General features: G+C 42.0%; 1 protein-coding gene across 2 annotated transcripts in view; it reads left to right on the top strand.

Annotated features, from left to right (window-relative positions):
- The window catches only part of LOC132397247 (nucleobindin-2-like), a 56,847-nt gene that overhangs the window by 10,454 nt on the left and 20,892 nt on the right, over positions 1–25,501 (top strand). The window contains exons 3-8 of one of the 2 annotated variants that reach the window (XM_059975728.1): positions 2,650–2,757; positions 3,660–3,786; positions 11,233–11,336; positions 11,528–11,713; positions 23,024–23,114; positions 25,111–25,169. In XM_059975728.1, the coding sequence (XP_059831711.1) occupies positions 2,650–2,757; positions 3,660–3,786; positions 11,233–11,336; positions 11,528–11,713; positions 23,024–23,114; positions 25,111–25,169 (675 nt within the window). Of the gene's footprint in view, positions 1–2,649; positions 2,758–3,659; positions 3,793–11,232; positions 11,337–11,527; positions 11,714–23,023; positions 23,115–25,110; positions 25,170–25,501 lie in introns of both variants that reach the window. The other variant, XM_059975727.1, reaches the window with a different exon arrangement.

Raw genomic sequence — 25,501 nt, 5'->3', positions numbered from 1 at the left:
GTAACCAGAAACATGCAAAGTACCTCAAAAATGAGTACACAGCCATGATCCTCGGCGATCAATCCTTGCAATGTGATTTCCAAGACCCCGTCACTTTCCTCTGTGGGAGCCAGCGAGAGAGAGAGAGAGTGGAAGACTGATCCAACGTAGACGGATGCCACCAAACATCCTCCCATCCTCCACTCTCATCTTCGTCGGATTCAGCCTTGCTCAGCACCTCAAATGGAGAAAAGCAATGGAGTTTACATGGGTTCGGTTCCTCCATTCAGGCCTCCAGGCTTCACACTTTACTCCCAACCTCAGTAAACTCCCTCAGAGACAACAAAATATCAGATCGCTCAATTGGCCCAAAAACGCACCATCAGAATGTAAGTGAGGTTCCTGTTGAATGGAGTTTAGTAGTAGAATTATATTTGAAAGAAGTAGTTGTTTTCTGAATTGTGTAGAACATTGCCCTTGATCATGTTGTTCACTGGCGCCATTTTAGGAATGAGGGGGCCAGAACAGAACATAATACTCTAAGTGTGATCTGACCAGAGTTTTATGGAGCTGCAACATTACCTCACAGCTCTTGAACTCAATTCCCTGACTAATCAAGGCCAGCTCACATTACGCTGTCTTAACCACCCTGTCAACTTGCAGGGCAACTTTGAGCAATTTATGGACATGGACCCCAAAATCCTTCTGTTCCTCCAAAGTGTTAAGAATCCTGCCATTAACCATGTACTCTGCTCTCAAATCTGACCACCTGAAGTTTATCACTTGACATTTTTCTGGATTGACCTCCAACTACCACTTCTCTGCCTAGCTCTGTATCCTGTCAATATCCTGTTGTAATTTGCAGCAGCCTTCTACACTGTTCTGAATACACCAACCTTTGTCATCAGCAAACTTGCCACCCTGCCCTTCTGCTTCCTCATTCAAGTCATTTTCATAAATCGTGAAGAGCAGTAGTGCCAGAACAGATGCCTGAAAAACACCACTTGTTATCAACCTCCTGGCAAAATGCTCTCCATCTACTTTTTGCATTCTGTGGGCAAGCCAATTCTGTATCCACACAGTCATGTGTCCCTGGATCCCATGTCTCCTGACTTCCTGAGTAAGTCCACTATGAGCAACCTTGTCAAATGCCTTACTAAAATCCATACACACCACTTCCATTTCTCTACAATCATCAATTGGTTATGTTCCTTCCTCAGCAAATGTAATCAGGCTCATGAGGCATGACCTGTCCATTTCAAAGCCATGCTGACTATCCCTAATCAGACAGTTTCTCCAAATTCTTGTTAATCTGTCTTTTGGAATCCTCTCTAGTAGTTTGCCCACCATTGACGTCACTGTTCTATAATTCCCAGGAATGTCAAATGGGCGTTGTGACGTGTCTACTGGGGTAGTGCAGTGGGTCGTGCTTGTCAGCTTCCAATGGAGGCTAGCAGTCATGCTAAAAGGAGAACTGAATACATAAAACTGTCCCTGCCAGTACATAGCTTCTCCAATAGTAGTAGTGTCTCCTTGCTGGCGACACACAGAAACTGAACTCCTTTTGAGCTCAGGATGAGCTAGAGGCTGGGGAAGAGGTCTGGCCCCTGCACATGTGTGGACACACCTTGGTGTTCGTGAACCAGATTCCTACTATGGGTAAAAAGCCCCACTGCTTTGTGGGCAGCCTCGGGAGAGACCAAGACTATGGGAGTAAACCCAGACAGCAAATCTGGAGTGGAGCCCCCATGGCAGCTGGACATTATTGAATGTCCTCCCGACAGCTCCTGCAGCCCAGCTGGTGTCAAACGTATTACTTCATAAGCTTTCCTTTGGACTCCACCGGTGAGACTGAGAGGGGGTTCTTGATGACTGGGCATCTTAGAATCTCCATACCTTCTGCTCAGGCTTATGAAAATGGTGATCGCCCATTGTCCTTTGAGACAGATGGATGGCAACCACCATAATTCCCAGGTTATCACTTCTAACCTTTCTTGAACAAAGGAATAACATTTGGCACTCCAATCTTCTGGTACTACTCTTGTGGCCAGTGAGAATCATCACCAAAGGCACAGTAATCTCTCCCCTCACTTCCCATAGTAACAATTATGAGCAACAATTTAATTAATGAAGTATTTGGTTACAAACTGATCAGAAATTGGGTTGTTGATTGTTGTTTTTGCCTTCAAATTATGACTAATAACATAACCAGACATGGATATTGTCAAGTAAAAGCTGCTTCACCTGAGCAAACCTTGGAAGTAATTTGTTCAACCTGGCCCCCATTTAAAATTTATTGTCTGTCGCTGCATTGGCTGGCTGGTGGCGCAGTGACATCAGCGCTGGACTCCGGAGCAAAGGTTCCCAAGTTCGAATCCAGTCAGGCCGCTCCTGGACACACTTTCCGTCCATGCTGGGTTGAGTGTGGAGTTCGCAGCTCGGCCTCATTAAAAAAAAAACACTGTGCTGTGAGAAGGATGTGGGGGACCACTCACAGAATCTTTCCTCCAAGACAACCACTTGAAAAAATAAGTGGTCGCTGAGGCACACAAGAAAAAAATCACTGCATTCTACTGTTCTGGGTGTACTTTAAATGTTAACGTGAGAAGTTTTTGTCCACGGATTTTTGTTGTTCTGTAACACATTACTGTTTCTTCCGTATTCCTGCAGGACACTGGGTTATATTATAATCGTTACCTTAGAGAAGTAATTGATGTTTTAGAAACTGACAAACATTTCCGTGAAAAGCTCCAGACAGCAGATGTAGAAGACATTAAGGTATGTTACTTGTTGGAACACATTTGCACATTAAAATCTTGTCAGAGAATTTAAAGGATTTTAAGGGTGTTTTTTTTCCCCAGCCATATGGAAAGTTTTGAGAATAAACTTGGGTCTTCTGATTTCAGTTTGCAAGATTGATATAAATTTTACAGATTCTTTTTTTGAAAATGTTTTATTGTCAATATTTTCAGTAATGGAAGAGGATAGGGATATCATGATCTTGCAAAGTCATTAACCCAACATCAGTGTTAAGGATAGTTATTTTAAAATTTAATTTTCAGATTAAAATTTATATTCAGATAAAGTCAACATGGTAGAACTTGCCAGATGAACCCAAATTATGATGGGTTTTTTCCCAAAAACAAAAGTAACAGACAAGATAGTTTTTGGGTATTATTTGTAAGGAGTTCTGGAACATATTTGATTAAGTCTTGAATAAGACCTTAGCTAAAGGTGGAGAACATGGAGCTGAGCATAACTTACTGACCTGGATAGGATAGCAACAGTGCAACAGGAAACCATGCACAGTAAATAATTAATCCAGAGCACAATTAAGAAAGTAAATGTGATGGGTAATTATTGCAGACAGGATTAATTATGATGCAAGTTAAGAAAGGAAAGAAACTGGACTCTAATTTATTCAAATTAATTTTGAAAAACTCCTTCATAAAATATTACTGATGAGCTGAAAATAATTTTCAGTGGAAGAAGAGACTGAATTCAGCAGCTGGTTGGATGCTATAAAGTAACATGGTGAGGGTTGGAAAAAGAGGATGTAGGATTCTGTGATAACGAAGCAGAGATATTTTAATATCTGGTCAATAAATGCCTTTGATCTTTATGGTAACTGACCAGTTATTTGGATAATTTGATTAATTTTCTTCTCTCTTTTAATGAAGAGTGGTAGAATGGCAAAGGAACTAAACTTAGTAAGTCATCTTGTGAGAACTAAATTGGATGAATTGAAAAGACAGGAGGTGTCGCGACTACGAATGCTGATTAAAGCCAAAATAGATTCTCAGCAAGGTAAAGGTACTGTATAGAAACACTACTGATTTGTTTGTCATGTTTGTATAGCAAAGGATACTTGAATTGGAATCTGAATTTAGGGATGGAATCTGGTGTATTCTCTCATTCAATGTCCCAAAGTTTCATTGATCACATGTAAGTTGGTTCAATTTCTATATAGAAAAATTGTAACTACCGTAGATTCCGGACTACAGAGCGCACCTGATTAAAAGCCGCACGCTCTAATTTTAGAAAGAAAATCAATTTTGTACTTGTACAAGCCGCACCGGATTTTAAGCCGCAGGTGTCCCACGTTGTAATATGAGATATTTACACAGAAAGATTATTACACGTGAGGCTTTTTTAACTTTTAATTAAATCCATATGGTAACATAAACAAATACATATTGCAAATGCTTTTTTTCGAACAGTGCCTGTAACACAGCTACTTTTAAATATACATACGTATTGGTAACACACAAATTACGTTGCGTATACTTTTTTACTGACCAGTGCATGAACAACATTCCAATATCTCCTAACGACTGGTAAAAAAAATATATATACTGCAGCCTACCAGGAAAAGTTATTGATCGCCTTCTTCATCTTTCTCCTGCGCACTAAAACCGTCAAAGTCCTTCAGTGTCCGAATTGAATAAAACCTCAGGATCTCGTCATTCACTTCAGTCTCTTCGTTGTCGCTCTCACTTGAGCGCACGTGGTCCTCTTCATCACGCAGCAGTCCAGCCTTTCGAAACCCACTGGTGATGGTGGATGTTGTGACACGGCTCCACGCATTTAGGATCCACTGGCAGACTTGAGTTAAAGATGCTCTTCGCATGCGTCCTGTTTTGGTAAAGGATTTCTCGCCGCTCGTCATCCAAGCCTCCCACTCAACGCGCAGCGCCACTTTAAATGCACGGTTCACGCTGATGTCCAGTGGCTGCAAATACTTCGTGGTGCCCCCAGGAATCACAGCTGGAATTGAGTTTGTACTCTTGATGGCAGCTTTCACTGAACTTTCATTGTCAGCTGCTTAAAAAATCACCATCGGTGGAAGCTTTAGTCCGGATGCTGTGCAGCTCAGAACACAAGTAAGATGCTTTCTCTCATGGCCACTTGTTTTCAGTGTGATGGACGAGTCACCTTTTTTATTAACAGTCCGAGTGAGAGGCAGGTCAAACGTCAAAGGTACTTCATCCATATTTATGATATCATCTGGCCCGATGGAATTCTCTGCTATCTTTGTTTGGGTGAATGTGCGGAAGTTAGCAAGCTTTTCCTCGTGGTCGGGAGGGAGCTGCTGACACAGAGTCGTGCGTACCCTGACGGACAGGCCTTTTCGTCTCATAAATCTAAAACACCACGATGGCCCACCTCTAAAATCTTCGATGTTCATTTTGGTGGCGATTGCTTTAGCCTTCAGTCTGATCTGCACGGTGGAAACATCGCAGCCGCCTGCTCTCTGTGTGTTAACCCAGTCTTCAAGAAAGTTTTCAAGTTCGGGCCATCTGCTATGATTACCTCTGAAAGCTTTTGTCGTCTTTTTGCATTGACTCAGTTCTTCATGCTGGCGTCTCCACCGTCTCACCATCGATTCATTTATGCCAAGATTATGTGCAGCAGCTCGATTTCCTTCTTCAACCGCCAGATTGATCGCCTTTAACTTAAAAGCTGCATCATATGCTTTTCTTCGAGTGTTTTCCATGTTGATGAGGGTGAGTACAAATGACTGATTTACAATAATTTAATTGTGAAAGTGCGCTTGATTTATCGTACAATTTCATTGGACCTCTGTGAACTACTCATCAATTTTATTGGTCTACTGTTATGAGGCAAAATGTTTTTGGCGGCATGAAAAAAAAACATGCATTAGCTGCACCGTAGTATAGGCCGCAGTGTTCAAAGCGTGGGAAAAAAAGTAGCGGCTTACAGTCCGGAATTTACGGTACATAAATCTAGTGCTTCATCAAGTTCTGACATGTTATGCCTCCAAGCTAGTGCAGTGGTTTTTGAGTTCTGCTTTGTAAATGAGGTCATTCAAGTTATTAAATGGATTTTACTAAATGGTTCTGACTGTTAATGGGACTAAACGAGAGAGTCAAATCATAAACACAATGGATTCTACAGACGATATAAACCCAGTACACCAAACTCAAAATGTTGAAGGAACTCAGCAGATCAGGCAGCATCTGTAGAGGCTGAGACCCTTCATCAGGACTGGACAAGAAGGGGAAAGAGGCCAGAATAAGATGTTATTAAATGAAACAATCACAAACAAAAGAAAATCTGCAGATGCTGGAAATCCAAGCAACACACACAAAATGCTGGAAGAACTCAGCTGGCCAGGCAGCATCAATGGAAAAGAGTACAGTCGGCATTTGGTCGCGGCCTGAACCGTCGACTGTACTCTTTTCCCATAGATGCTGCTTGGCTTGCTGAGTTCCTCCAGCATTTGGTGTGTGTTGCAAGTATTAACTGAGACCAGTTATGAGGGGAGGTGGGTGGCAGAGGAGTATGAAGTGAGAAGCTGAGAGGTGATGGGTGGAAAAGCTAAAGGACTGATGATAAAGGGGAGTGGGAAGAAGTTATCTGAAGTTAGAGAAATCAATGTTTATGCCATCAGGTTAGATGCTATACAAATGGAATATGAAGTATTGGTTCTCCAACCTGAGAGTGGCCTATTCATGGCAGTAGACAAGGACATGGACCACATTGTCAGAATTTTCTTTTTATTCTACTCTTCTAAATCTAAAAGCGGACCCAAACAAGAGGAATGAATATGAAATTCAGAGTGCACACATGCCTAGAAATTAGGTATATAGTACTGTTCCAGCATTTCGTGATTGCAAGTAGATTTTATTTAAATGGGAATTTAGGTCAGATCATGCCTGTCTGATCATGATAAGATCTGATAGTTTCTGTATAGGATACCTCATGATGTCAGTCATGGCTTATGCCATTTCAGTATGCTAATATTTTGAATTGGATACTGCTTGTCAAAAGAATGACTTATTTATGCAATCCTCTCACCGGGCTCAAATACAAACTTGGCTCGTTGGCTAACTCTGCTAACAGCCAAGTGACACAGCGATGAGGAGGCCACCTTTCATAAGCAGTATACGTCTAGGATCGGTATCATTTGCAGTTCTACCAAACAGGAAAGTTAGGATGTTCCAGCTGAGGAACACTGATTGTAGTGAATACTCTGTAGTTACTGCCCCACACACAGTTAATGTTCACCAGGAAATGACAGGTCATATACCGGCATAAAATTATGAAGTTTATTTATATTTTACCAGTCACAGTACGAGCTTCCCCAGTCACAAGACCATCTCAATTGAACTGGCTAACTCAGGAGTATTGCTACTTCCTCCCTAGAACCATTCATCTGCACAAAGCACTTCTTGCAATGGAGTTTCTCTTCCAGGCAGCATTCCCTTGTGCCCCACTCTGCAGCTTCCGCCAGAAGAACCCAAACCAGACTACAGGTGTCCCCTGCTCTATGAATGTTTGCTTTCCACCACTTTGCTTTTACAAAAGACCTACATTAGTAATGTTTTCACATTACAAAGTGGATTTTCACTTTTACAAACATTTTTCCTATATAAATTAATGGTTCTTCGCTTTATGCTATTTTGGCTTAAGAAAAGTTTTATAGGAACACGCTACCTTTGTAAAGGGGGTAATGTCTGTACTGCCCTGAAACCAGAAATCTCATCCCACCCAGCTCTCTAGAATTTTCTGTCGCATCCCACTGGGCAGAAAGTTACATGTTCTCGGACAGTCATGATTGGCTGACACAACATTCCTAAGTTGGGCAACATGGCTCCTTGTCTTTAACTGAAGCCAGAACAGTCTTACTAGCAGGACATACTGCTTTTACAGAAAACTGCTAAAATAAAAATGCCTCACAGCCTAGCAGTAGAAATCTTAACCAGAGTATTACATTTAGTAGTCACAAACCAAACAGATTTCTCTATTTTTAAGATAAATGTAGAGACTGAAAGTCTGATAAGACAGAAGATGCACAAAACATTCAACAGATCATGCATCAGTGTTGCTTGTCACGGACCCATCAGATTGCTGTATTATTGCCTACAGTGTAGCAGAGCTATTCAAAGACCACTTGCAATTAAAAAAATATAAAAATAAAGTTTTGCAGATAAATCGAGGTTAAGTACTCATGCTCAACACAATAGTTGAGTTTCTCATAGTTTATTTTCTTCAAAACATGGAAGGAAATGATTCGGCTTTGTCAAAATTTATACTCATGCTGAGGCTATTCCCGTTAGTCCCACTTTTACCCCAATCCTCAGTCTCCCTCACCAACACTGCCCTGATTTTGCCACTACCCACCTATAGTAGAATCTCCACCCCATCTAGTTTTCTGGTCTGGATCCTTCGAATTAGATGTAGGATGTTTCCCCTACTCTACTAAGAACATCTTTTTACAGGATCTAGGTGTGGTTGTGTATCCGAGTACTGCGGCTGAAGTTGGGCTCTTTTGGGGAAGTTAACCTTACTATATGGCAAGATCAAAAAATTAAATAATGTTTTTTTTTCTTTTTCTATCTTTTAAAACAGAAGTTTGTTAGTCCCCAGGTGGACAATATCTTCCTCTTGATATGAATATCTCTGCATGTGTGTCTCAGTGGGCTGCTGAAGAGACACAGGTATCTTGCATCAGTCTTCACTGTGGAAGATGCTCACAGTATGCCAGAAATTTGTGTCAGGGGGCAGAAGCAAGTGTCGTTGCTATTGCTAAGGAGAAGCTGCTTGGGAACTGGAAGGTCTAAAGGTATATTAGTCACTGTGAACATACGGACTACACCCCAGGGTATTGAAAAAGGTAGCTGAAGAGATTATGGAGGTATTAGTAGTGACACACACAAAATGCTGGAGGAACTCGGTAGGCAGGTAGCATCTATGGAAGTGAATAAGCAGATTACATTTAGGACCAAGACCCTTCTTCAGGACTGGAAGAAAAGGGGGAAGATGCCAGAGTATAAAAAGTGGGGGGAGGGGAAGGAGATAGCTAGAAGGTGATGGGAGAAGTCGGGTAGGTAGGAAAGATGAAGGATTGGAGAGGAGAGTGAACTGACCATAGGAGGAAGGGAAGGAGGAGAGAAGACCCAGGGGAGATGATAGGCAGGTGAGAGGAGGTAAGAGACCACAGAGGGGAATAGAATAAGAGGGAAGGGGGATGGAATTCTTTGGCTCCTTGCAGGGATAAGTGCCAGGAGGGAGATTAGTGGGAGGTGGGGGAAATGAATGGAGATGGGAATCATGGAGGGAGTGATCTTTGTGGAAAGTTGGTGAACCAAAGTGCTACATGTGCCCATTAATCTTGTCCCTCACCTCCATTCAGCCCCCTAAGCAGTCCTTGAGAATCTGCTGGGGTCGTCTATTGTGTCCGGTGCTCCCGATGTGGCCTACTCTGCATTGTTGAGAACCATCGTAAATTGTGGGACCACTTCGTCGAGCACCTCTGCTTCATCCGCCAAAGGTGGAACTTCCTGGTGGCCAAAGATTTTAATTCTAATTCCCATTCTTGTTTCGGTGTGTCTGTCCATGGCCTCATCTTGGCACTCAGGGTGGAGGAGCAACACTTCATATTCCATCTGGGTAGCTTCCAACCCAATGACATGAATATCAGTTTCTCCATCTGGTTTTAAAAAAAAAAATCCCTTTCCCTCCCCCTAGGACCCCTTATTCCCATTCTTTACAGTTTCTACTATCAACTTCCTTCCTACCCACCTGGCTTCACCCATCACCTTCTGGCATATTCTCCCTTTCCAGTCCTGAAGAAGGGTCTTGGTTGATGTTATGTACCAGCAGCAATAGATCACAAATGGAGTCAGGTCTTAATGTTAAAACCACTATATTTATTAGTATCTGCTCAAAAATATAGAAAATTAAACAAAATAAATGGAATTTAACAGTTTTATGTGTGTGTGGCTCCCAAACTGTCAAGCTTAGCAACAGTTCTTAAAGTCTTAAGATGGTAAACTAGAAAGGTCCAGTAATCCACGGAATAAGTGAGGGGAGGGACTGGTAAATACACGTTAAAATGTAGAGAGGAGGCGATCATGAAGAATTCGACAGGTTCCACGCTGGGAAAACAAAGTAACATTAGCACAAGATCTTATCCGTCGAGTCGTCCCGAAATCCATGATGGAATCCATAATAAATCAGCTATGATGGAATGGCAGCACAGATCTGATGGGCCAAATGGCCTAATGCTTCTCAACACACTTCTCCGTAACTGGATCTTGGACTTCTTGAAGAAAAGACCCCAGCCTGTCCAAGTCACAGCACCATTTGAAGCTCCATTATACTCAGCACTGATGCCCCCATGGCTTTATGCTCAACCCATTGCTGTTCAAGTTGCTGACTCATGATTGCACTGCCAGATCTAGCTGGCTAGACTTGTCAACAACAATGATGAGTCGGCATGCAGAGAGGAGATAGAGAAACTTGTCAAATGGTGTGAAAGCAACAACCTGAGGCTCAACAGGCACAAGACAAAAGGGATGATTATGGACTTTGGAAAAGCACAGGTTGACCACTCTCCATTGTACATCAGTGGCTCTGCTGTGGAGATAGAGTAAAGAGCACAAAGTTCCTCAATGTGTACATAATGGACAATCCAGCCTGGACCCACAACACCACCTCATTTGTCAAGAAGGCACAGCATCATCTATTCTTTGAGGAGATTGAAGTGGGCAAGTCTTCCTGCCCCTATTCTAACAACTTTCTACAGAAGCACAGTTGAGAATCTCCCATCTGACTGCATCATTGTGTGGAACGGAAGCTGCAAGGCATTGGACCCCAAGCTCCTTCAGTGGACAGTCCAAATCACCAAGGTCTCTCTCTATCCTATTTGTGATATTTACTGGGAGTGTCATATACAAAAGGCTCAAAGCATTAAGGATTCCTACTACCATTCTACAATCTCTTTGACCCACTACAAACAGGAGGGAGGTACAGAAACATCAGGCCTAAGACTGTCAGACTGGGCAACAATTTCTTCCCTCAGGCTGTGAGACTAATGAATACCTTGCCACCACCAAGATCTTATCACTAGGACAGCAAGCTGTTCACTATTTAATTGTGTTGCACAATATGCAATTTGAACTATATATTAACTCATTGGTAATGTTATTTTATGAGCTGTGTGTGATACGTTTTGTGGGAGTACCTGATCTGGGGGAATGTTGTTTCGTTTGGTTGTATATATGTACAGCCAGAGGATAATTAACTTGAACGTTGCAGGGCAATAATGCCTTCTAGTGCTGTTGTGTGTGAGCCAAATGGGCTGAGCTGGATCCAGCTTCATAGTTTATAGTGGGGATTATTTTGTATTTCAGAGAAAATGTTCCTATTGCCCAATGTATCCTTTTTGATTTAAATCACTGTATTCTGCATATCAAGCTAACTTTTTTTTTAATGATCTTTCAGATGCAGGAATAGATCATCATGCTCTACTGAAGCAGTTTGAGCACCTCAATCATCAAAACCCTCATAGCTTTGAGCCTGAGGACCTGGAATTATTGATTAAATCTGTAAGTAGCTACACAAAGAATGCAATATCAACTGTAAATCTTATCATTAAAAACATTTTGACAACGTCTCTATGTAAATTATCCTGTATGTGCTTTTGAATACATTGTTTCATCAGGAATTTGGGGGTTTCTGATGAAATTGACAACATTCAGTGCAAAATAAGTAGTTTGATTTGCTTTGCTGCATACAGGCCACCAAAGATCTGGAAAATTATGACAAAGAGCGACATGAAGAATTTAAACGATATGAGATGTTGAAAGAACATGAAAGGCGGGAGTATTTGAAATCACTGGATGAAGAAAAGAGGAGGGAGGAAGAGGCACGATATGAAGAAATGAAAAAGAAACACATGGATCATCCAAAAATTAATCATCCAGTAAGCAAAACATAACTCAAGTGAAAGGAAAGCTGAAAAATATCACTTAAGGGGTAAAAAAAATCTAAGGGCAATATTAACTTGCGATTTAAAAAAACAACAACAAATAATCAGGATTGCAAATTGTTCGAAAAGAAAATGAACAAATATTTGCAAAATGCTCCATAATTGAAAAGGATAGAATATGGAAAGGAAAGCTGTGTAACCATAGTTCAAGTTAACAGAATGTGTTGGAAAAGGGTAACAAAGCCAACAAGGACTCATGTAGCATGATAAGAGAAATAAAAACACATCCATCACACAAATAAGGACACTCTGTAAACCAGGCAACAGTGGCAAGGAGGTGCAGAAAAAAAGTTTGAACACAAATTAGTGAAGTGATTAACTAATGTTAGATAACCACATGAAGTGTGGTAGAGCAGGGGTACCTGGGAATTCAGGTCAATAATTCATTGAAAATGGTGTCACATTTAGATAGGGTCATAAAGAAAGCTTTGAGCACATTGGCCTTCCTAAATCAATGTACTGAGTACAGGAGATGTTATGTTGAAATAATTTAAGACATTGGAGAGGCCTAATTTGGAGTATTGTCTGCTGTTTTGGTCACTAACCGACAGAAAGATATAAGTAAGATTGAAAGAGTATGCAGAGAAAATGTACAAGGATGTTGCTGGGTCTGGAGAATCTGAATTATAAATTACAATTGAAGAGGTTAGGACTTTATTCATAGAACCATAGAACATTACAGCACAGAAACAGGCCTTTTGGCCCTTCTTGGCTGTGCCGAACCATTTTTCTGCCTAGTCCCACTTACCTGCACCTGGACCATATTCCTCCAAACCCCTCTCATCCATGTACCTATCCAAGTTTTTCTTAAATGTCAAAAGTGCGCCCGCATTCACCACTTCATCTGGCAGCTCATTCCATACTCCCACTATTCTCTGCGTGAAGAAGCCCCAATGTTCCCTTTAAACTTTTCCCCCTTCACCCTTAACCTATGACTGTTTTTTTTCCTCCCCTAGCCTCAGTGGAAAAAGCCTGCTTGCTTTCTATCTATACCCATCATAATTTTATACACCTCTATCAAATCACTCCTCACTCTCCTACGCTCCAGGGAATAAAGTCCTAACCTAGTCTCGGATGGTATGTTGCCTCCCTGGTGCCAGGGTCTGGGACATCTCAGATCGGGTGCAGTCTATTCTTGAGAGTGAGGGCATGAACCCAGATGTAGTGGTCCATGTAGGGACCAATGATGTAGGTAAGGTGAGTGAGGGGGTCCTGCTTAGAGAGTTCAGGGAGTTAGGAGTGAAGCTGAAAGGCAGGACCTCCAGGGTGACAATCTCGGGATTGCTACCTGTGCCACGTGCGAGTGAGGCGAAGAATAGAATGATTATGCACATTAATACAAGGCTGAGAGCATGGTGCAGGAAGGAAGGGTTCAGGTTTTTGGATAATTGGTCTTTGTTCCAGGGACATTGGGATCTGTTTCGAAGGGATGGTCTACATCTGAACCGGAGGGGTACTAACATTCTTGCAGGAGTATTTGCCAGTGCTGCTCGGGGGGGTTTAAACTAGATGTGCAGGGGGCAGGGATCCAGATCCAGAGGGTTGGTCAGAAGGTGCATGGGGTTAAATGTGTACAAGGTTTGGGTGATCTTGAGAAGGTCATCAAAATTCAGGGTGCAATTTGCCCGATGGAAGTTCAAGGAGCTGGGTTAGGTACAGTAGGCAGTATTTTAAGCAAAGAGAGGAGGAATGGGCTAAGAATTCTATACTTGAATGCGCGTAGTGTCAGAAATAAGACAGATGAGCTTGAAGCTCAGATGAAAATGGGGGACTACGATATTGTTGGGATAACGGAGACATGGCTGCAAGGGGATCAGGCCTGGGAATTGAGTGTACCAGGGTATACGTGCTATCGTAGAGACAGAAATATGGGAAGGGGGGTGGGGTGGCCCTGTTGGTGAGGAATGAGATTCAGTCCTTAGCAAGAGGTGACTTGGGAACAGGGGAAGTAGAGTCTGTGTGGATTGAGCTGAGGAACAGTAAGGGTAAAAAGACCCTAATGGGTGTTGTGAACAGGCCCCCAAACAGTAGCGTGGATATTGGGTACAAGTTGATTAGGGAGTTAACATTGGCATGTGCTAAAGGAAATGCAGTCGTTATGGGAGATTTCAACATGCAGGTGGACTGGGAGAATCAGGTAGGTGCTGGACCCCAGGATAGGGAGTTTGTGGAGTGTATTTTTGGAACAGCTTGTGCTTGAGCCAACCAGGAACGAGGCTATTTTGGACTTGGTGATGTGTAATGAACAGGAATTGATAAGTGATCTTGAAGTAAAGGAGCCATTAGGAAGTAGTGATCATAACATGATAAGTTTTTATCTACAATTTGAGAGGGATAGGGGCAGATCAGAGGTGTCAGTGTTGCAATTAAATAAAGGAGACTACGGAGCCATGAGGGATGAGCTGGCCAAAGTTAAATGGGCGGATGCCCTGGCAGGGAAGACAGTGGATCAGCAGTGGCATAATACAAAAGATGCAAATGCAGTTCATTCCAATGAGAAGGAAGGATTCAAAGAGGGGGAAGGGGCCACAGTGGTTGACAAAGGAAGTCAGAGATTGTATAGCATTAAAGAAAAAGAAGTATGACAGGGCTAAGATGAGTGGGAATACAGATGATTGGGAAAGTTTTAAGGAACAGCAGATCTTAACTAAAAAAGCAATACGGAGAGAAAAAAATCAGGTATGAGCTCAGTCTAGCCAGGAATATAAAAGGGGATAGCAAAAGCTTTTTTAGCTATGTGAAGAGAAAGAAGATAGTTAAGAACAATGTTGGCCCCTTGAAGAATGAATTGGGAGAAATTGTTACGGGAAACAGGGAAATGGCAACAGAATTTAATGCATACTTTAGATCTGTCTTCACCAGGGAGGACACAAGCAATCTCCCAGATGTATGGATGGGCCAGGGTCATAAAATATCAGAGGAATTGAGACAGATTGACATTAGGAAAGAAACTGTGATGAGTAGACTGGTAGGACTGAAGGCTAATAAATCCCCGGGTCCAGATGGTCTGCATCCAAGGGTTCTAAAAGAGGTGGCTCAGGAAATTGCGGATGCATTGGTAATCATTTTCCAATGTTCCTTAGATTCAGGATCAGTTCCTGAAGATTGGAGAGTGGTTAATGTTGTCCCACTTTTCAAGAAGGGAGGGAAGGAGAAAACGGAGAACTATCGCCCTGTTAGCCTAACGTCAGTCGTGGGGAAGATGCTTGAGTCCATTATTAAGGACGAAATAGCAGCACATCTAGATGGCAGAAATGGATTAGGCCGAGCCAGCATGGATTTACCAAGGGCAAATCATGCTTGACTAATCTGTTGGAGTTTTTTGAGGGTGTAACAAGGATGTTAGATGAGGGTAAGCCAGTAGATGTTGTGTACCTAGATTTTCAGAAGGCATTCAATAAGGTGCCACATAGGAGATTGGTGAGTAAAATCAGAGCTCATGGCATTGGGGGCAGGGTTTCAACATGGATAGAAAACTGGTTGGCAGATAGAAAGCAAAGGGTAGCAGTGAATGGGTGTTTCTCGGACTGGCTGGAGGTGACTAGTGGGGTACCACAGGGCTCTGTATTGGGACCACAGCTCTTTACGATTTATTCAATGATTTAGATGAGGGCATTGAAAACTATATCAGCAAGTTTGCTGACGATACTAAACTGGGTGGCAGTGTGACATGCGAAGAGGACGTTAGGAGAATACAGGGAGACTTGGATAGGCTGAGTGAGTGGGCAGATACTTGGCAGATGTCATTCAATGTGAATAAATGTGAAGTTATCCACTTTGGAAGCAGGAACAAGAGGGCAGAGTATTGTCTGAATGGTGTCGAGTTAGGTAAGGGAGAAATGCAAAGAGACCTAGGAGTCCTAGTTCACCAGTCAATGAAGGTGAATGAGCAAGTGCAACAGGCAGTGAAGAGGGCAAATGGAATGTTGGCCTTTGTTACAAGGGGAATTGAATACAAGAGCAAGGATGTTCTTTTGCATTTGTACAGGGCCCTGGTGAGACCACACCTGGAATATTGTGTACAGTTTTGGTCTCCAGGTTTAAGGAAGGACATTCTGGCAATTGAGGAAGTGCAGCGTAGATTCACTAGGTTGATTCCTGGGATGGCAGGGCTGTCTTACGCAGAGAGATTGGAGAGATTGGGCTTGTACACGCTGGAATTGAGGAGATTGAGAGGGGATCTGATTGAAACGTTTAAGATAATTAAAGGATTTGATAGGATTGAGGCAGGAAATATGTTCCAGATGTTGGGAGAGTCCAGTACCAGAGGGCATGGATTGAGAATAAGAGGTCAGTTATTTAAAACAGAGTTGAGGAAGAGCTTCTTCTCCCAGAGGGTTGTGGAGGTGTGGAATGCACTGCCTCGGAAGAGGGTGGAGGCCAATTCTCTGGATGCTTTCAAGAACTGGATAGATATCTGATGGATAGGGGAATCAAGGGATATGGGGACAAGGCAGGGACTGGGTATTGATAGTGAATGATCAGCCATGATCTCAGAATGGCGGTGCAGACTCGAGGGGCCTACTTCTGCACCTATTGTCTGTTGTCAACCTTTCTCTGTAACTCAGTTTCTCAAGTCCCGGCAACATCCTTGTAAACTTTCTCTGCACTCTTTCAATCTTATTAATATCCTTCCTGTAATTAGGTGACCAAAACTGCACACAATACTCCAAATTCAGTCTCACCAATGTCTTATACAACTTCACCATTACATTCCAACTCTTATACTCAATACTTTGATTTGTAAAGGCCAATGTACCAAAAGCTCTCTTTACAACCCTATCTACTTGTGAAGCCACTTTTAGGGAATTATGCATCTATACTCCCAGATCCCTCTGTTCTACTGCACTCCTCAATGCCCTACCATTTACCTTGTATGTTCTACTTTGGTTTGACCTTCTGAAGTGCAATACCTCACACTTGTCCGCATTAAACTCCATCCGCCATTTTTCAGCCAATTCCTCCAACTGATCCAAATTACTCTGCAAGCTTTGAAAACCTTCCTCACTGTCCACTACACCTCCAATCTTTGTATCATCAGCAAACTTGCTGATTGAACTTGCCACATTATCATCCAGATCATTGCTATAGATGACAAATAATAATGGACCCAGTACTGATCTCTGTGGCACACCATTAGTCACAGGCCTCCACTCAGAGTAGCAATCCTCCACTACCACTCTGTGGCTTCTTCCATTGAGCAAAGTCTAATCCAATTTACTACCTCACCATGTATATCTAGCGACTGAATCTTCCTCACTAACCTCCCATGCGGGACCTTGTCAAAGTCCTTACTGAAGTCCATGTATACAACATCCACTGCCTTCCCTTCATCCACTTTCCTGGTAACTTCCTTGAAAAACTCTTAATAGATTGGTTAAACATGACCTACCACATATAAAGCCATGCTGATTTTTCTAATAAGTCCTACTTGTAGGTCCTATCTCTTAGTATTCCTTCCAATAATTTACCTAATACCGATGTCAAATTTACTGGCCTATAATTTCCTGGCTTACTTTCTGAGCCTTTTTTAGGCAACGGAACTACATGAGCTATCCGCCAATCCTCTGGCACCTGACCAGTGGATATCGACATTTTAAATATTTCTGCCAGGGACCCTGCAATTTCAACACTAGTCTCAAGGAATACCCTGTCAGGTCCTGGGGATTTATGTACTCTGATTTGCCTCAAGACAGCAAACAGCTCCTCCTCTTTAATCTGTATAAGTTACATGACCTCCCTACTTGTTTACCTTGTTTCCATAGACTCCATTCCAGTTTCCTTAGTAAATACAGATGCAAAAAACCCATTTAATATCTCTCCCATTTCTTTTGGTTCCATACATAGCCGACCACTCTGATCTTTAAGAGGATCAATTTTATCCCTTACTACCCTTTTGCTCTTAACATACCTGTAGAAGCTCTTAGGATTCTCCTTCACCCCGACTGCCAAAGCAACCTCATGTCTTTTAGCCCTTCTGATTTCTTAAGTATTTTCTTATTCTTTTTCTACTCCTCAAGCATCTTATACCCTGTTGCCTATACATTTTATACAACTCTTTAACAGAGAATATCCCTCGAGAACCAAGGTTCCTTATTCTTATTCATTTGCCTTTAACCCTGACAGTAACATACAAACTCTGCACTCTCAAAATTTCTCGTCTGAAGGCCTCCCACTTACCAATCACATCCTTGCCAGAGAACAACCTGTCCCAATCTACACTTTTTAGATCCTTTCTCATTTCTTCAAATTTGGCCTTTTTCCAGTTTAGTACTTCAACCCGAGGACCAGGTTTATCTTTATCCATGATCAAGTTGAAACTAATGGTGTTATGATCACTGGAACCAAAGTGTTCCCCTACACACACTTCCATCATCTGCCCTAAATCATTTCCTAATAGGAGATCTAATATTGCATCCTCCCTAGCTGGTACATCTATATATTGATTTAGAAAACTTTCCTGAACACTTTTCACAATCTCTAACCCATCTAGACCTTTAACAGTATGGGAGTCCCAATCAATGTGTGGAAAATTAAAATCCCCTGCTATCACAACTTTATGTTTCCTGCAGTTGTCTGCTATCTCTCTGCAGATTTACTCCTCTAATTCTCGCTGACTATTGGGTGGTCTATAATACAACCCTATTAATGTGGTCATACCTTTCCTGTTTCTCAGCTCCACCCATATGGTCTCGGTAGACAAGCCCTCTGATCTGTCCTGCCTGAGCACTGCTGTAATATTTTCCCTGACTAGTAAAGCTACCACCCCCCCCCCCCCCCCCCACCACCCACCCTTCATCCCTCTTCCTCTATCACGTCTGAAACATTGGAACCCTGGAACATTGAGCTGCCAGTTCTGCCCCTCCTGTAGCCAAGTGTCAGTAATGCTTATGATGTCATCATTCCACGTGTCAATCCAGGCCTTCAGCTCATCTGCCTTTCCCACAATACTCCTGGCATTGAAATATACACATCTCAGAAGATTACCACTACACACAACCTTACTACTTGTGACTTTGCATGAACTACTAGCATCATTCATTTTTACACCCATTCCTCTATCTACTCTGGCACGATGGTTCCCATCTCCCTGCATATCTAGTTTAAACCCTTCCCAATAACACTAGCAAACCTCCCTGCAAGTATATTGGTCCCCTTGTAGTTCAGGTGTAACCCGCCTCTCTTGTACAGGTCCCACCTGCCCCAGAAGAGGTCCCAATGATCTAGAAGTCTGAAACCCTGCCCCCTACACAAGTTTCTCAGCCACGTGTTCACCCTCCAGAGCATCCTACTCTTACCCTCACGGGCATGTGGCACAGGCAGCAATCCGGAGATTACTACCCTTGAGATTCTTTTTTTCAACTTCTTACCAAGCTCTCTGTACTCACTCTTCAGGACCTCCTGACTCTTTCTACCTATGTCATTGGTACCGATGTGTACCATGACATTTGGCTGATCTCCCTCCTACCTCAGAATGCTGAGCACGCGATCAGAGACATCCCTGACCCTGGCACCCAGGAGGCAACAAACCATCCGGGAGTCTCTGTCATGACCCCAGAATCTCCTGTCTGTACCCCTGACTATGGAGTCCCCTAACACTACTGCTCTTCTCTTCTTCCTCCCTCAGAATAGAGAAGATTGAGAGGAGGTTTGATAGTTACACAAAATTATAAGAGGTATAGATAGGGTAAATGTAAGCAGGCTTTTTCCACTGCTGTTTGTTGGGACTACAAACAAGTCATGGGTTAAAGGTGAAAGGTGAACAGTTTAAGGAGAACATGAGGGGAAATTTCTTCACTCAGAGGGTCATGAGAGTGATGCAAGCGTTTGATTTCAGTGTTGAAGTTTGGAAAGGTACCTGAATGGTAGAGGACTGGAGGTCAATGGGATTAGGCAGTTTAAATGGTTTGGCATGGGCTAGATGGGCCAAAGGGCCTGTTTCTGTGCTGTACTTTTGTATGATTCTAATTTGGATTTTGTTTTCAAGTTGTGAAATTGAGTTGCAGTTATAAGTTCCATAGAAAGGGCGAGTGATTTGTGAATCCTCTATATCAGTATTATTATAGTTGGCCCTCCTTATCCGTGGGGGATTGGTTCTGAGACCCCCTGCGGATACCAAAAATCGCGGATGCTGTAGACCCGTGCGGTGCGGTGGTCTTTCGGATCCAGCGGAACCCCGGACTTTATTATTTTGAACATGTTCAAAGCGGTGGGCATTAGGACCCGGCGTAGCTCTGAATCTGCGGTGTTTCTGTTCACGAAAATAAAAATGATCATGATTGAAAATAAGGTGGAAGTAATAAAGCAATCGGAAAGAGGTGAAATGCCATCGGTCATTGGAAAAATGTTAGGCTACAGTTGGTCAACGATCGGAACAATTTTAATGGAGCATGTGAAAGGCCTTGCCCCGATGAAAGCTACGATTATTACTAAACAACGCAGTGGTTTAATTATTGAAATACGTATGTTTCTTAAGTGTTTTATATGCATAGAAAGGTAAAATATGTACTATATCCTAAGAAAAAAATTTGACTAATTGACACTAAATAATATCGGATGTACCAACTTAATTCAACTTAAAGATGGCTCAGGAATGGAACTCATTCATAACCTGGGGACTGCCTGTTCTTTTAAGTCATTTCTAGATTACTTACAATACCTAATACAATGTAAATGCTATGTAAATAGTTGTTATACTGTATTGTTCAGGGAATAATGACAAGAGAAAGTAGTCTGTACGTGCTCAAACAGCGAGTACTGGAGAGAGAACTTCCGGGTTTTCCCTATCAGTGGTTGGTTGAATCTGTGGATAAGGCGGGCCAGCTGTATGGTACTTTACACTAAATGTAAAGGCCATTGCACAGGATGTTTGTTTTGGAGACGGTGGATAATCAGATTGGCACTTTCTGTTCTTCACCCCCCCCCCCCACCCACACACACAATTGTTTGTGTTTGAGATTGATTTGCAATGTGGTTAAATAGATTCCTTTGCTTGTAAGTGTTGGGAAATTACTGCAATTTTGTAAACCTCTGCTGAGGGGTCGAATGTTGGAGCAGAGTATTAATTTAAAAGTCGTCAACATTTTCCATGTGGTTATCTAATGTTAGTTAATTACTTCACTAATTTGTGTTCAAACTTGATTTCAACACCTTGCCACTGTTGCCAGGTTTACAAAGTGTCCTTATTTGTGTGATGGATGTGTTTTTATTTCTCTTATCAGTCTACGTGAGTCCTCGTTGGCTTTGTTACCCTTTACCAACACGTTCTGTTAACTTGAACTATGGTTACACAGCTTTCCTTTCTATATTCTATCCTTTTCAATTATGGAGTATTTTGCAAACATTTGTTCATTTTCAGAACAATTTGTAATGTTGATTGTTTGTTTCTTTTTAAATTGTAAGTTAATATTGCCCTTAGTTTTTTTTCCAACGGAGGCATTGTATTACTATACAAATAGGATAATTCAATATAAATCGCAGTTCACCTCAGTTTTAAAATTTCCTGTTTTACTCTATTTTAACCAAAATTATAGCTACTTTGCTCTATTTATTTTTACCATTGGCCTAGAAATGCCCTTTTCTGGCTGATTTTTATCTTCTTGCTTGTTGTGATGTTTCTTTTAGATGATGAGCACAAGAGTTTCTGCGGATGCTCAAAATCTTGAGCAGTACACACAAAATCCTGGAGGACCAAAACACCATCTACGGAGAGCAATAAACAGTCGATGTTTCGGCTGAGAACCTTCTTTAGGACTGGAGAGAAAGGAGGCAGAACCTAGAATAAGAAGGTGGGGGGGAAGAGGAAGGAGGACAAGCTGGCAGGTGATGGCTGAGATTAAGTGGGGGAATAAGTAGCTGGGAGGTGATGGGTAGAAAGGGTAAGGGGCTGAAGAAGAATAAAACTCTCCTCTATCAGATTATCAGAGAAGAAATGGTAGAAATGAGCTGATAGGCTGGACAAGCTGAGGATAAAAGAAAGGTAAGAGGGGAACCAGAATGGGAAATGGAAAAAGAGAGGGTGGGATTACCAGAAGTTGAAGGTCGTCAAGATAATGAGGCATTGCTCCTCCTGCCTGGCAGTGGCCTCACCATGGCAGTAGAGGAGGCCATTTATCTGTCATGTCGGAATGGGAAATGGGTGGCCACTAGGATGCAGTAGATGACCCCAACAGACTGGCAAGTGAAGTGTCGCCTCAGCTAGAGGGATTGTTTGGGGTCAAAATGGTGGTGGAGGTGTAGGGGCTGGTGTAGCACTTGTCATGCCTGCAGGGTTAATGCCAGGAGGGAGATCAGCGGGGAGGGACATGTGGACGAGGGAATCGCGTAGAGAGCAATCCTGTGGAAAGCAGAGAGTGTAGGAATGAGTTTAGCGGAGTCCTTTCCCTTTCCCTTAACCCCACCCCTCCCCTTAACCCCCCACCCCGACTTCTTTCCCCTTCCTCTTCAGTCCTGATGTAAGATCTCAGCCAGAAGTGTCGGCTCTTTATTTCTCTGCACAGATGCTGCCTGATCTGCCGAGTTCCAGCACTTTGTGTTTCTTTCAGATTTTGCTTTGCTATAATTCCACAGGGTCTTCATAAACTTTTATTCATGATTTGGAATGTTTATGATTTATAGTTATCTTTATGTTGTATATAATGAATTGAATGTGAAAATAAACCTCTATCAGGTCTGCTACTGGTGTCTTGTCAATACATTCAAAATCGGTGGTTATACAATGTCACTGCCCTAATTTGTTGATGGCACTCATTTTTCCTTGGGTGTTTTACATTGCTTCTCTTAAATTGCACTAGTTCCTAATTAATTATTTTTTATTTTAATTTGCATATTTTAATCCTCACATTTTCCATTTTTCCATACTCGGGTCTTCTCCTTTACAGCAATCTATGAGCCTATTAAACCTGGTCTTTACTTCAGCTAGCCAGATTGCCTGGACTCCCTCACTTTTCCTTCAGACTTGGTGATTACATGTACTCTGCACTATGTACATTTTATGTTTCTTAAAGGTATGAGATCATGACAGCATTGTGAGATAATCTTTTTTGTGCTTTTCTGTGTTCCCACCTGCAAACATGCCAGTTCTCTGCTTCAAACTATTTGACTGTTCTCAAAGCCTTGCATGTGCAGAGTGGAAATAGACGCAGATGTGAATAGAATTTGGCAGTTATTGACTGTGATTTTTATTTGACACTGTGTGCAATGTTAGCACTGAAATTTAAATGTTTTGTCCACGTTTCTTTGCAGGGAAGCAAGGATCAGTTGAAAGAAGTTTGGGAAGAAACTGATGGCCTTGATCCTGATGACTTTGAACCAAAGACTTTCTTCAAGCTACATGGTAAAATTGGTCAATCACTTAGTTTAATTTATCGTAGCTTGATATTAGTGAGAGCACTAAGCAGTTAAAATGTATCTTGTTTTATCTGGGTGCAGTTTTTGTGGCAAGATCAGCATTTTATTTTAATCCTTGAGAATTCTGATGGTGCAAGGCAGGGTTAGTCACGTGAAGCCTGGAAGCAAAGTAGGTCCTTCTGAGATTTTAACAACCTCCAAAACCAATCTTCAGCCAAGTTGGTTCAGTGCAATAGTTAAACACTATTTAAAGCAAAAGCTGTGCTCCTCAGATAAAACCTGGCTATAATAATCTGTGCTCCAAAACTGGTTGCCTTTCTAGCAAAGGTACACCAGTACAGTTACAAATAGTATCTATCCTTTCTTTTAAACTACCTTCTATGCCAATGGTGTTTAGGGCAGTAATGAAAGTCCTCCATCTTTGGCCATGAATTCTCCATTCCTGTTGTGTAACTTTTTTTTTGACTTGTCGGGGTTGTTATCCCTGAACTGAATTCCCAAACCTGGAGGACTGTTAGACCACCCTTAGTCTGGCCTCTACCCTTTGACTTGTTTTCTTAGCATGGGTGACCCTGCCAGGAACCAAAACCTAACGTCCTGACTTCAGCCAATATAGCTCTTTGGGTCATTGAGGTATGCAAGCCTCCAAAACTTATGACAAAGTTGTGGTACTCTTGGAGTTGGACTCCACCCAACAATGTGGAAAGTCACCTAGTTTGTCCTATTCACAAGTAGGACAAATCCATTCTGGCTAATTAGTGTTTAATTTGCCTACTCTGAATCATAGCAAAGTGATAGAGGACATTGTTTACAATATTATCAGGTGACATTTCAGGATTTGCCCATTTCTGGTGTAGTCTATACCTCATCACAGCATGGATTAAAACTTGGAAAGGAAAATCGGCTTCCATGGATGTAGCAAGACTGACTGCAAGTAACATCAAGGCAACATTTGCTGTCTGTCAACTCAAATGCCTTTGGAAAAACTAATGTCATAGAGTAATACAGCATGGCGACAGTCCCTTCTGCCCAACGGGTCCATGCTGACCACAGCATTCTTCTGGGTAGTTCAGTTCAGTCCATAACCCTCAAAGTCTCTCCACTCCATCTAATTATTCAAATACCTCTTAATTGTTGCAATTGTATCTGCCTCGGCCACTTCTTCCAGCAGCTCATTCCAGGTACCCACTGCCCTCTGAGTAAACAAGTTACTTTTCAAGACTCTTTTAAGTGTCTCTCATCTTGACACTGCTCCAACCCTTAAGTTTTATCTTTTGCCCTAACTACTGTATTTCAAAGCAAATAGAATTGTGGCCACTGGACCTGGGGTGCTCCCCAAAAGCCACTTCAGTTACATGGCCTGCCTTGTTCCCATGGGCAGATGCAGTGTTGCACCTTCCCCATCTGGGCCATTTGTATTCTGGGTGGCCTGTCACTTTCGATGGCATCAGCTTTTCTAATCTCGCACCATTGGAGGCGGGCAGGGTGCAGAATCACCATTGGCCAAGTGATCAGCCACATCAATACTGTAGTTGGACTGGCAGGTTGGAGACTGAGGTATCCTGTGGTGAGTGGCTCATCACTTGATAACCACCTGATACCACAAAGCTGTACCACCAACTACATGACAGAATTTTCTCCATTTGTTTGGAAGAATGCAGCTCCAACAGTAGTTAGGAAGTTGATGATATCCAGGATGAGGCAGTCTACTTGATTGATCTTTCATTATCACTCTTTTAAAGAAAAAGCACACTCTCTCCACCAAAACATAGTGGCTGCAGTGTGTACTAGCTACAACATGTACAATGATTATCCACCTGGATTCTTCTGACACATAAATGTTAATTCCAGTATTAAATAATATTAGAGTTCCTCTGCTATAAACAATAAGCTTTAAGGGAGGAATAGGGACAATTCACATGTTTCTGCTTGTATGGCGTACTCATTAAAGAATTAACTGCAGTAAGTTTTTCCTCTCTCAGATACTAATGGTGATGGATTCTTGGATGAGCAGGAGATGGAAGCATTATTTACTAAAGAGGTATTAACCAATATTCTAGTTTTTTTTTTTGGAAAATTTGCTCCAGTGTTTGCATTAAAATAAAACATTAAACTTTGAAGTTGAGCACATTCAAAACAATATTCACAGCTGGAATGGGGGTTTTTGTGTTTGAAGAATAAGTCAGGATTCCTGTTTATATGCACAAGGACATGTATGTACAGGCGCAATGCAAAACTTGCAGAAACATCGCAGACACATAACATTATGAAAGTAGCATTCATTTAAAAAAAAAACTGATTTTATGAATCATTTTTAACAGAATGCACAAGGACAAAATAAGATAAGGTCCATTTTTGTTTAAAGTGGTCAAA

This window comes from Hypanus sabinus, chromosome 7 (genome assembly GCF_030144855.1).
Source record: "Hypanus sabinus isolate sHypSab1 chromosome 7, sHypSab1.hap1, whole genome shotgun sequence".
In the NCBI taxonomy this organism is placed as follows: domain Eukaryota; kingdom Metazoa; phylum Chordata; class Chondrichthyes; order Myliobatiformes; family Dasyatidae; genus Hypanus; species Hypanus sabinus.
This window is presented reverse-complemented; position numbering and strand designations above follow the sequence as displayed.